Genomic DNA, 12,781 nt, shown 5'->3' with positions numbered 1-12,781 from the left:
GATTCCCCAGCTGTGAATTTTCACTCATCAAAAATTCTTTCTCGGGGCGCCTGAGTGGCTCAGTCGGTTAAGCAGCCGACTTCGTCTCAGGTCATGATCTCACGGTCCGTGAGTTCGAGCCCCATGTTGGGCTCTGTGCTGACAGCTCAGAGCCTGGAGCCTGCTTCTGTTTCTGTGTCTCCCTCTCTCTCTGCCCCTCCCCCATTCACGCTCTGTCTCTCTCTGCCTTTCAAAAATGAATGAATGTTAAAAAAAATTTTTTTAAAATAAATAAAAACAATTCTTTCTCAGAGAACGAATACCTACCTTCCCTATAGCTTGGTTTATTATACAAACCTACAATTCAGCTGATAAATATCTTGAAGTCAGTCCCTTAACCTGTCTGTCTCGTGGCATAAATTCTTAATGTAATACTTTTCTCCCTTTGGTTTCAGTTTTTCTTGGAGAGTCATCAGGACATCCTTAATGAAAGGAAATTTCTTGAAATCTCTCTCACTTTGTAATCACCAGATTAGACCCTATAGGTGTCACGTATAGTCTGGCCTCTACCAATATCACAGTTTCTTATTTGGATTCAAGGAAAATGGAACCAAAGAGATTATTCTAAAAATAGCGATGCATGGTGCTACGTAGTCATTAATTAGTTTATAATGAGTACTTCCAGAGTCCCTGGCTGTGTGGTAGGGGTTGGGGGACACGAATCCCCAACACCTGCTCTTAAATAATAGGAAAGCAGATCTGGAAACAACGCAGTGACAGGCACGATCATCAAGCCTGGGGGCTCCCGGTCACAGAAAGGAAAAACATGTGCCCGCAGTGGAGTCAGTAAAGGCTTTTTCATGCAATATTTGACTTTCACTCTTCGGTCTTTTTCTAATCTGTCACATGTGTAACTCTTAAATGAGTAATATTAATATTTGATATTTTAAAAATTGCTGCTAGTTTCCTGGACCAGTGGTTCTCAGACTTTAGCATGCACCTTGAATCAGAATCACCTGGAGGGCTTCTTAAGGCCCAGATGGTAGCCTGTATTCTGCCCTCCGCTCGCCCCACCCCCTCCCAAGAGTCTCTGATTCTGTAGGTCTGGGATGATGCTGGTGAACTTACGTTTGTAGCGAGTTCCCAGGCGATGCTGATGCCTCTGGTCTCGGGACCACGCTTGGAGAACTGTGGTCTAAACTGCCTGTTAAAACCTGAGAGATCCAACAATATTGGCTTATTGCCTGGCAGCGTTAAAATCCGTAAATTAGCCATTCGTTCAAAAACATTGAGCCATCTGCGATGTAATCGGGCACGGTGCAAGCTGTGTAGACTGATAGTAACACCCATGCTGCTCAGAGTGGGTCTCATTCGGTCATTACAACCACCCTGCAAGCCATGTATTGACATTTTCCACATTTCACTCAAGGGGGACGAGAAGGTCAAAGTCCGTCCTTTGATGTGCTACTCAGCTGAGCTTTGTATGGTCGTCCATGACCTTTGACTGCGCAAGCCACTGTCCTTTCCACTGTGCCTCTTACCTATGTGTGCTAATTCGATCTGGTTACTTTCTAACTTTGAGATTAATTTTTCCTGATTTTGCTGGATGTCCGCTTTCTTCCATGCTTTTCTGTCTATTGCATATTCCGATTTTAATTACATTTTATTGACTGCCTTTCACAGATGGGCCTTCTATGTCTTCCTTCCTTTGCCCTTGGTTTTTAAATCATGTTTGCATTTGTTCAGATGTGTTTGTTTTTCCCTTGCCAGCAGATCTCACTACTTTTTTTCTGTTAAATAATTCCTGCCTTCTGACTTTGAAATTGGGTGCCTCTGAGGTTGAATGTCTAGATGGCCCACAGATTCCTGCTATTTATTTCTTGCTTCAGGGTGCTAATATTAGGCCCTGCATCTCTGCAGCCCCAGCCCAGCTGCTCTGATCCCCCGAGGGCAGGAGCCGAGGCTGGTGGGTTCTCTCCCTGCCATCAGCTTTTCAGTACAAAACGAGTAGCTTCGCCTGACTGCACAGCCAGCTATTAAGAGACCAGGAATGTTAAAAATAGCTCCCGCCACCTTCCCACCTTGGAAGCTTTCAGGATGGCTCTCCAAAGAAACAATTAGATCCTGCCTCCCTGAATCAAAGCAACACAGAGGAATAGCTTTGTTTCCGTAAAGGAATCTGGAAGTAAACATGCACAGAAACAGTTGTGCAGGGAAGCAGGATGTTTAGAAAAGCAACTGATCTATGGCCTTGTTTTTTTAACAGCCTAACTCATTTAGCCCACTTTGCGTACTGGTGATTTATCATTGAACTTGAGAAGGTTTTTCTTCATTTCAAGAGCACAACCAGCATAGACAGTGATTTGGGGGTGCTGTGGGGTACAGGTTTTTGGTTATGTTGCTTGCGATCAAAAGATACTGTTAGGATATAGTTGTCTCCAAACCATTTGGATGCTCGCAGGAAAACTTAGCCATTTTTCTCTCTATACATGGATACATTTTAAGTTATGTTTTCTACTTAAGTACAAAATAGTATAAAATTAAAGACTCCAAGTATACATTAGACCAAATGTAATCTGGGAATGCATCCACTGAATGGATTATTCAGTTCAATGCATTTCCTACAAGGTATCTGGTTGCTTTACCATCTGCCGGCCTTCACTTAGTACATGTGCTTTATTTCGTCCAACGTCATTGCTCATGGTCAGGTGCTCTAAAAGCACTAAGCCTCCATTTGGAGTTGAGAGCTTTGCCAGTCGTCCCATATGTCCTTGAAAGGCATCCTTATTATATATCCCAAGGCATAGCTTTTCTTAAATCTTCTTTGTTGCAGTAGAATGTTCTCCAAAGAAATCATGAAACCTCTGGGATTCCCTAAAAGGAGAGAGCGGTATTTCCAATAGTCTTCTATTTTGGAACCAATTATTACATTATTTATTCAATGAATGGATTTTGATTTCTAAAAATGTGCTGAAGGTTCGATATCTCTGCTTCGAAAGGACAGGTTTCTGTTTAAGGGAAGATAAAAGGCATTGGGATGAAGACAAGTGTTTGTAGTCTGAAGGATCAAGGTCTCATTGACCTAAACCAGGGTTTCTCAACTCTGGCGTGAGAGGCACGTTGGGCTGGGTCATTCTTTGTTGTAGGGGACTGTCCTGTGCACTGTGGATGTTCAGCACCATCCTGACTCTTATCTACTAGATGTCAGTAGCACCCCCCAGTGGCGTAACAATAGACAATGTCTCCGGACATCACCAAGTGTTCCCTGGGAGGGGAGCGGGTGTCGGAGGGTAGAGAGAATCATCCTGGTGGAGAATCAGTCTGACCTAGGGAATTAAACCTGGATGGACTGTTGCAGGGCAACGAGTCCTGCTTCAGGTCTGTTGATTTGCCGTGTCTTAGGCACCTGTGGAAGGTGCCGAACGCTTCTCGGAGAAGTAAGATTGAAGCTCAGAAGGGGGTCAGCATAACTTTCCATCCATCCCAGTCTGGCTGGGGAGGAGGGGTCCTTTAGCAGAGCACCTGCTCCATTGTGGTGTCCCCCGCATTGGAAGCATAGACCGTGGCAGAACACAAGGTGATTTTAGATGGCACCTGTTTGAGAGGATACATGCGTAGTTTAATAGCCATGTATTTATTTTAATGTGCGTTAGGGAAAAAACAGTCGCACATTTTGCCCATGCTGTTCTGGGTATTATTGCAGAAGGAGAGGCTAAATCTAAGTTGAGAGATAGGGTTGATTTTAGGGCAGAAGCTTGAAGCAAGTTGATTGATTTGTGCTAGGAAATGTTTAAGTATCGAGGATTCAGAGATTACCGAGAAAGGCGAACTCCCAATTCTTAGGGAATTTGTTGTTGAAAGAAAACCAACAAAGAAAGGCCTTTTGGTTAATAAACATAATTGATGGAGCATGAAGGAACCCTGTGGGGGACAGCAGGAGACTCCAGGACAAAGCCCTGCTTCCATGGGTCACCTTCTGGGTGGGGAGGTAACAAGTCTACTTGTGTCTTGTCAAGTAGAGGTACGTGCTAAAAAGAAGAATAAAGAAGGGCTTGAGGCCTGAGGTCCGAGCAGGTGATTTCTGCGCAGAGACCCGGCTAATGGCAGGGGCGGCCGTGGAAGGGTGTAGGCTCAGAGGGAACACTTCGTGCAAGGTGGCGGTGGGGCTCCAGGGCTGAGGTTTCTGATGGCCACTCTAGGCTTTCCTGCGTAGGGAAGGTGATCTGAAATGATCTTTTGTGTTTGTTCCCTTGCAAGAATTAAACATAAATCATAGTGATTCTCAAGCTCCATTAAACTTCTCAGCATATACTGGCTTAGCCTTATCTTTCAACTTAAATTCATGCATCAAAAATCAGTTATTCAGCTGAACATTGTAATTGAATCGAAGTCTGATAGACGCTCTCATGCACCAAATTATCCCAATCACGACACATTCTTTGCTCGATCTCTGACATCACGTCGCCATCTGTGTATGTGGTTCTTCCTCTTTCTGGGGTAAAAGACTCAGACCGCTAAGGGGAGAGCTGTGTTATTCTCGGCTAATTGCAGTTCTTGACCCAAACGAATTAGAACAGGCACTCAGGGGTTGGAGGTTGTTTCCGGGAGAGAGATTTTTGCCTGTCTCCCAAGACCCGGGCATCCGGGACAATTCTCAGGTCGGTGATGAACACACAGAGGCCACTCTTCTCCCTTATTGCCTCCAATGGCAGTAAACACTGGCTCACACTCTCCAAATGGGGTTGATTTCACAACACACAACCCCCTGGATTCATAAGACATCTTGACCTAACTGTTCTGATTTTATCTGTCATCCCCCTCGACTTTGCAGCAGACTTCCTACCCTGCATCGCTGGATTTCACGTCTCCCTACCTGGTGCTGGAGACGACTTTAATGTGCTCTCTTAGGTCCTCTACTCCTTTATGAAATTCATTTTTAACCCCCCCCCCACCTCTGCTTCCTGCTCTTACAGATGAAACTCCCCTGCATTTCCTGTAATCCCTTTCCCTAGGTTTATTGCTTTCTTCTGGAGCTTTGTGTTACATGACAGTTTTTTTTTTAATTTTTTTAAATGTTTATTTATTTTTGAGAGAGAGAGAAAGAGAGAGACAGAGTGCAAGTGGGGTAGGCAGAGAGAAAGGGAGACACAGAATCTGAAGCAGGCTCCAGGTTCTGAGCTGGTCAGCACATACCCCATGCGGGGCTCAAACCCACGAACTGCAAAATCATGACCTGAGCCAAAGTCAGACACTTACCTGACTGGGCCACCCAGGCGTCCCTTTGTTACGTGACGGTTTTAAATTCATGCCACACTTCTCTTTCTAGGGCAGGACCACAACTGCTTTCGTTGTATCCTGTGTCTCTGTCACATCTTTGTGTGGTCCTGAGGCCACAGCCTGAAAACACCATTAAAGACTGTGAGAAGAAGCTTGGTGACTTTAGGGACACTTGGACTCCACGGTGGCCACAGTGCAGTGGTGGATGGGGAGAATGTGTGGGGATGAAGGAGGCAGGGGCTGGATCACGTTGTGCCTTTTACCCGTGGAGTCAAGTGTTTGGGTTTTGTTCCCAGCCCTTTGTAAAGCGAGTGGAAGGTTTTAAGAATAACAGGATATAAGCTATGTCTTAAAAAAATCTCTCCGGCTACTCCCACGTGGACTGTAGAATGGATTGTAGGAAAGCAAGAGTAGGGGTGAGGAGATGGGCTGAGGGGCCTTGTAGGTCCTGGTGAGAGGCAATGATGTCCCGACCTGGACAACGTGAAAGTACCATGTGGTTATAACACTAATTTGGAAGGGGGTCCATGAATGCTTCGGGTTTGGCTAAGAAGGGGCCATATCAGTAGTTCTAAGGAAAGGAATGGAGACAGTTACTGCTATTTGCCTTGGTAGTTGGGTATAGACTTTGTCATTGGAAACCTGAATGAAGGAGATTTTCTCTGTTGTGCATTTTTAAGGACGTCTGAATGGCATCCACACCTTTCATGCATACCGCTGGGCCTTTACATGGGCTTTTCTTTGTGCCTTACCAATATCCCATTGGGAACTTATGACCTAGGTCTTTAAGTCCTGAAATGCCCATTTGTGTGTGTGTGTGTGTGTGTGTGCGCGCGCGCACGCGTGTGTGTGTGTGGGCGCGCGCGAGCGTGTGCATGTGTGTATGTGTGTGTGAGTGTGTGTGTGTGTGTTAGAGAAAATTCTCCTGTTAGCAACATGCACGAAATGACCACATAATACCTTTCTTATCCACTGTGTTGACACAATCATTGCTTTGCTTGAACATTCCACGAGGTCCTCTGAATGTGTGTCACTGCTTTGGTTGGGTGAGGAAATGTCCATGATCAGCACGGTTATTTTATTCCCCAGAGAAGATACCGGCTTCCCGCAAGATGGAAGAAAGAACCCAGGCAAAGCCTTCATGGTCTTGTAAAATTTAAATTCCATTCACTCATTTAGTTTTAACACCTTGGTTATGATATCAAATGAAAAAACAACAGACATGGATGGGTAATTTGTGTATGCCTTAGATGTGCAGTTCAGAATATTATATATAGGTTAATATCAGGGATTTGTCTGACAACTGTGGATTTCTGCTTTCTGCGGGTCTAAGAAATGACTCACTGGTGTTTAAGAGTCCCTGAAACCAGCAACAGGACACTCGCAGTTCCTTGTCCTCTCCCAGATCTGGCTCCAGTTGGCTCCATGCAGTCAGTGATGGCGCTCCTGGGACTTCCGACTAAATTGGAACTACCTTCTTTGACGTCAAGAGTCATGCCTGGCCTGGTGTGGACAAGCGTCAGGCCCGGAATTACAGCTGGGCAGACACACAGGCTGGTTATTGCTAGTAACTGACCAGCTGGTCACCTGCAGCTGAGGATACTCAGTAATCCCATAATCCCATCATCCCAGCTGTGCTTCCCTGCCTCCCTCACTCCTCCATTGCTGTTTTTCTTTTCCAGTTATATCGAACCTGTAGACATGCCAGTATATACATACTTTATAGGTCTAAGTACACACTTTTATTTATAGTTCCATGTTTCCCCTACTGAAAAAATCCTTGCGAGAAAGCTGTAAAGCTTGAGAGCCAAAAGCAATGATGTAGTGACTCGTCCCTGACCTGTGTTCCTCATTAGAGAGGACTATTGGCATTTGAGTAAGAAAATTTTCTTGTACTGGGTCGTCTCGGGCAGTGCAAGACTTTAGAATCTCCACCACTAAGTACTGGTTGGACAATCCCAAACACCCCACACACTGCAATGTGGATTGACCTCTTAGGTTGAAATCCTACTACACTTGCATGCGTAAATATTGGAGCATTTAACAGCGCTTAAGGTTTAATTTATTAGATTTGTTAGATAATAGTGAATTAAATGCATGGGAAGATTTGTGTATTATTCGACAAATGGGGTTCTTAAAAAGAAATTGTTGAAATTAATAAATGTAGTTTAAAGTGTTTAATTCAGTTTGTAAATGGGACCGCACATTAAAGAGGCCATTAGAAGTGATCTTAAAAAAAAATCTCCATTAGTTCGGGATATATCTTGAAGTCTTTACAGGTGAAATGAAATTTGCTTTAAGATAGCCCAACAGGGAAAATATAAAACTATGAGAGAGCTAGATGAAATTAAATGGACAGAATGCTAGTGATTGTTGAAGTTAGGTGATAGAGACATGAGGCTTATATACTAGTCTCTCTACGTTTAGGTATGTTTAAAACTCCCAAATAAAAAGTTCAAAGAAAGTGAATGTTAAAATTTTCTCTAAAGAACTTCGAAGCTCATGGAATCCTGAATTTTGCTCATATTCTTTCTGTCTGGTAGGGACATATACATCCCTTACAGATGTATGACATCTTTTGGCTATTTTTAATGATTCTGTGTGATTCTGTGGTCACAGTTTTAAGATCTTCGTGATGGCAGGATTCATGACTCTATATCCTGTAAGCACACTGCTTCTAAGAAGCCAGTATTTGTAATTGGCTGTCTTTTTCATGAAGGTACTTTTGTAGTCTGTTGTAGAAATGTTGAAAGCAGGGATTTAAAGAAAATTTTTGGTAAGCCCAAGAATAACCATGGTGTTTAGTCTGTGTCTATCTATGTCTGTGCATTTCCTTATACATCATTTTCTGTTATTTTCCCTTCATGTTAAATACATGTTTTTGAGCATGTGATGCATATTGCCTCAGGCATGATGATGCATTTAAGGGATTGGGCTCAGGAGTTTGACTCCCCGTGTGTCATTGTGAAAATCACTTAAACTCTCCAGTTCTCAGTTTCCCCATTTATGAAACGGACATGATTATGCTACTGACCTCATAGTTTGCAGTGAGGATGAGAAAAAAGAAGTGTTCTATTATAGGTATTAGCTATGATTTTTAGTCAGAAACTTATTTGTAGCACTCTTCTGAAAAACAGTTTGCTCTCCCTCATTCTGAATTTAGGGCTGTCATTTGAAGATCTATGAACATACTGTTATCACATTAAGATATTCTGTTCTGCAGCTTTGAAACAGCTTTTTGTCCTGGTGTTTGGATTTTTAGTTTATACAATTATTTTATTCATCTTATCACATTCGCTAATAAACTACAATCTCCTGAGCTGTTTTCAAGCCTGTAGGGGAGAGTAAGGTTGTACAGAAATGCCTCCACATTCACAATCTGTAATTTATACTCGTTTTGCAGGTAATTGAAGCTCAGGCGAATCATCCCTCTTCTGATATCACCGATTTACTTTTGCAAATCTCAGATTCAACTGCTAATGACAGTCTTTCAAAACTAATAATTCAGAAAGACAAGTTTTTAAATACTTAATGTACAGCCTAGCGAGGTATAAAATGCTACAGTATGATTATAATCACGTAGAAAATATCTGTGCATAAAACTTTCTGATAGGAATCATCTCCAAATTATTAAGAGTTCTGTCACTCGAATAACAGAACTAAGGGCAGAGCCTCTTTCTGTTTGACATCTTGTGTTCAAAGTTTCTTTCATAGCCATTTTCCACTTTAAAATGAATTTATTTCTCTGGAGGGCTTTGTTTTCAAAGTTACTAAGTAATGTGGAATTTATTCACTTAAAATTTTTTTGATGTTTATTTTTGAGAAAGAGAGAGAGAGAGAGAGAGAGAGTTCAAGCGGGGCAGGGGCAGAGAGAGAGAGGGAGACACAGAATCCGAAGCAGGCTCCAGGCTCTGAGCTGTCAGCACAGAGCCCGACATGGGACTCAAACCCACAAACTGTGAGATCATGACCTGAGCTGAAGTCAGATGCTCAACCGACTGAGCCACCCAGGCTCCCCTAATGTGGAATTTATTTAAAGCTTTTGGGTTGCATTCTCATAGATGGGAGTCCTTACTTCCGTATCACACATGTGTTTATGTTACTGTCCAATGATATCCCCGCCAGAGTTTTGCTTCACAGAGAATTTACTAGGCTGGATGGGATTCAAATAAAACCAAGAATAATATATTCAGGTGCTTAAGATTGTGTGTGTCTCAATCTCTTTATCTTTAAAATGAAGGAATGGGGCATGGCATTAACACAGAACAGTTCTTCCAGCTGTAAAATATAAATTAAAGAAATTTTAATGACTAGCGTTTTTCCTTGTGCTTTTTAAAAATAGGTATTGGGATGACACTGACACAGGGAAAGTGGCCGTCCTCTCAGTTAGATGGCCTCTCAGTTAGATGGCCTCTCGTCTACAAACACATTGTAGACTGTGTTTTGTCCTGTGTCAGAAAGAAGCTGGGAACCCTCAGTTTCTGAAGGTTCTGACTCGTATTTCAAAGTAAAGTGCAGGGCTAAGGCTGAAGGAAAGTCTCTCCTTGCAGTAAAAGATTTTTGCAAAGTAAATGATTTTTGAACTGTGATTCTAAACTGCTAAGACTGTTTCCCATTGCAAAACCAAAGCAGACCGAGGAGGAGTGGCTGGGTGGGGGGGCTCTTTTGCTCAAAGCTGCTGCTTTTGGTGGGTGGGGTACTGATTAGACTCCATCAGTTCCTGGGGTAGTTCGCAATGGTTTTGGAATAACGCATTTTATAAAATATCTATCTTGTTTTATTCAGGTTATACTGGAGAGCTGTGCCAATCCAAGATTGATTACTGTATCCTTGACCCATGCAGAAATGCAGCAACATGCATTTCTAGTCTCAGTGGATTCACCTGCCAGTGTTCAGAAGGTAAGTATTATTGCCTGAGGATACCTGTTTTTTCTTCCCATTTTTAACCCATAAACTACTTTGATCAGCTTTAAATTTCTGAAAACCTCCGTGCGAGAGAACTTCCTCCATTTGTTCCATTTATAAAGCGAAATATAAGGTAGTCTTTTCTTAAAAAATTCTGTGCTAGAATAGCTTGAGAATTATGTTTGAATATTAGACATAATCTAGGAATTTCTGTGATTTTACTTAACACCTTGAAAATGAATACATGTAACACAGTGATAAGTTTTTTCCTAAATTTCATGCGTTAAATTTTCAAAATTTTGTTTGTTCTAGATACCAGTACACATAGAAAATATTTCAACATGAAGTTCACCTGCTTTTATTTTATTTTATTTTATTTTATTTTATTCTTAAAAAATGTTTATTCCTTTAGGCAGGGAGAGGGTGTGGGCAGGGGAGGGGCAAAGAGAGAGGGAGAGAGAGCGAGAATCCCAAGCAGGCTCCGCGCTCTTAGCACAGAGCCGGATGCGGGACTCCATCTCCTGATCCTGGGAGGTCATGACCCGAGTGAAAATCAAGAGTTGGACGCGCGATGGACTGAGCCACTCGGGTGCCCGTCACCTGCTTTTATTTTTAAATCAACTTTCTAACACCTTAGAAACTTCAGGTTATCTGGAAAGTCACATCTTTTGAGCTACTTTTATTTTTATTTATTTATTTATTATTTATTTTAATGTTTATTTTTGAGAGACAGAGAGAGAGAGACAGAGCGTGAGCAGGGGAGGGGCAGAGAGAGAGGGAGACAGAATCCGAAGCAGTCTCCAGGCTCTGAGTTGTCAGCAGAGAGCCTGACGCGGGGCTTGAACTCACGAACTGTGAGATCATGACCTGAGCCGAAGTCGGTCTCTTAACTGACTGAGCCACCCAGGTGCCCCTAGAGGTTTTTGTGTTTGTTTGTTTTTAAAACTGGCATGTCAGCTCCTGATCCGCAGAGGTACGCGGACAAACTGCATAAAGTATGAGGACATCGTCTGCAGAGATGAAGTGTAGAGTCTGAGTGCGAACACTCTGGAACCGTCTCTGGGATCCACATTACCCTACCCTGCCCCTGGCTGAGAGGCTGCAGGGCAGCAGTGGTTCAGCACGGCACTTGCTGAAAGGCCACCAACCTCCCAGGTGACCCAGGGGCTCAGGGTTGCAGCATCTCCTCCTCCTCAGTGTTTTGAAGACCCGACGTGAAGAAGTGAATTCTGTCCCCCAGCTTCCGCTCACCTGTGCAGGGGTGGGAGCTGCGCCCCCAGGTTGCTTGTGCTTGCGATGTATGTGGTTACCATGGCAGTGGAGTAGAGTGTGTTTGAGAAAAGTGTGTTTCACCCTCCCCTTGGGTCTCTGGAGCGAATGGAAAACACGGGCATGTTGAAAGGGGTTGAGGGCTGAGCAAGCAGCACGCATTGTCCCTCACACATGGAGCTCTGCAGATTTTCAGGGCTTCGCTGCACCCTGGGTCAGGCGGTTGCTAACCAACTGGTTGTAGCCTGTGCTTGTGGTCAGGGGTGGGCGTCAGGGTCACCAGCCGATTGACTGCAGCAAATCATGAATCCCCCCCGCCGCCACCCGCTCCTCCTAAATGTGGGCTAGAATGAGACTGCATACTTCCCAGAACCGTTCCGGGTACAAATGGGGGGATTCTTGCAAAAGAGCTTTGAAAACTCCAAATTGCTTATTTTTACAGTTTTGACTGTCACCAGAAGGTTAAAATGAGACCCCAGAGGCTCCTAGAGGCAGTGACTTCAAAAATCACAGCAGCCATAAAGGATGGCCCTCGAAGTAGGACCCAGTGGTTTTACTTTCCCTCATACCGCCATTTTTCCTAGCGCATAAAGATGGCCGAACACTTCCTGTTTGCCAGGCGCTACGCTGGGCGCTGGGACTTAAGGGCTAGTGGAGCTGAGATGGGGCCTCCCGTGGAGCATCCACAGATAAATGTGTAATTACAGCAGGACCAGGGCCTTGAAGATGTCCAAAAGGGAGCTGTTTAGTCTCAGACAGCTGGGCGTGTTGCCCCCCTGTGGAGACCCTGAGTGAGGACAGGGAGGAGAGCAGCGGAGTTGAGGGCATCACCGATGAGGGAAGATGGTGAGGAAGAAAGTGGGTGATGGGAAGCTGATGTATGCATGGCTTCACGGGGCTTTGTGTGCCCAGGTGGGACATTTCCTGTTTATCCTGAGGGGGAGACGGGGGCTTAGGTCTGGAGCCTGTTTCCACCACTGACTCACCAGCTCTGTCTCATGGGCAAGTGAGTTCATACCTCTCTGTCTCAGTTTACTAATCTGTAAATTGGGGAAATGCTAATGCCCACTTAATAGGGACAGTGAGGATTAAATGAGACGTTGCAGGTCCAGTAGTTAGCACAGTGCCTGGCTAAATGGCTGTTCAGTATTAGCTGCTTCATCGTTACTGTTTTCCTAGTAACAATACTGTTGAACCATTGATGAATTTAAATGGGAATTTGTCATTTTCTTTCCCGAACAGTGTGGAACATAGAGTGGGAGTAAGGAGGAGAGTTTGGAGATTGTTGTAGAAGTCCAGGGAACAGGTGTTGACTGTTAGAAGGGGAAGGGTGGGGCTTAGAAAGGGCTTT

At 43.9% G+C, this 12,781-nt stretch overlaps 1 protein-coding gene across 1 annotated transcript in view; it reads left to right on the top strand.

Annotated features, from left to right (window-relative positions):
• The window catches only part of DNER (delta/notch like EGF repeat containing), a 312,842-nt gene that overhangs the window by 211,679 nt on the left and 88,382 nt on the right, over positions 1–12,781 (top strand). The window contains exon 7 of the mRNA XM_027048560.2: positions 10,042–10,155. Within this exon, the coding sequence (XP_026904361.2) occupies positions 10,042–10,155 (114 nt within the window). The remainder of the gene's footprint in view (positions 1–10,041; positions 10,156–12,781) is intronic.

This window comes from Acinonyx jubatus, chromosome C1, assembly GCF_027475565.1.
Source record: "Acinonyx jubatus isolate Ajub_Pintada_27869175 chromosome C1, VMU_Ajub_asm_v1.0, whole genome shotgun sequence".
NCBI classification, from domain to species: domain Eukaryota; kingdom Metazoa; phylum Chordata; class Mammalia; order Carnivora; family Felidae; genus Acinonyx; species Acinonyx jubatus.
This window is presented reverse-complemented; position numbering and strand designations above follow the sequence as displayed.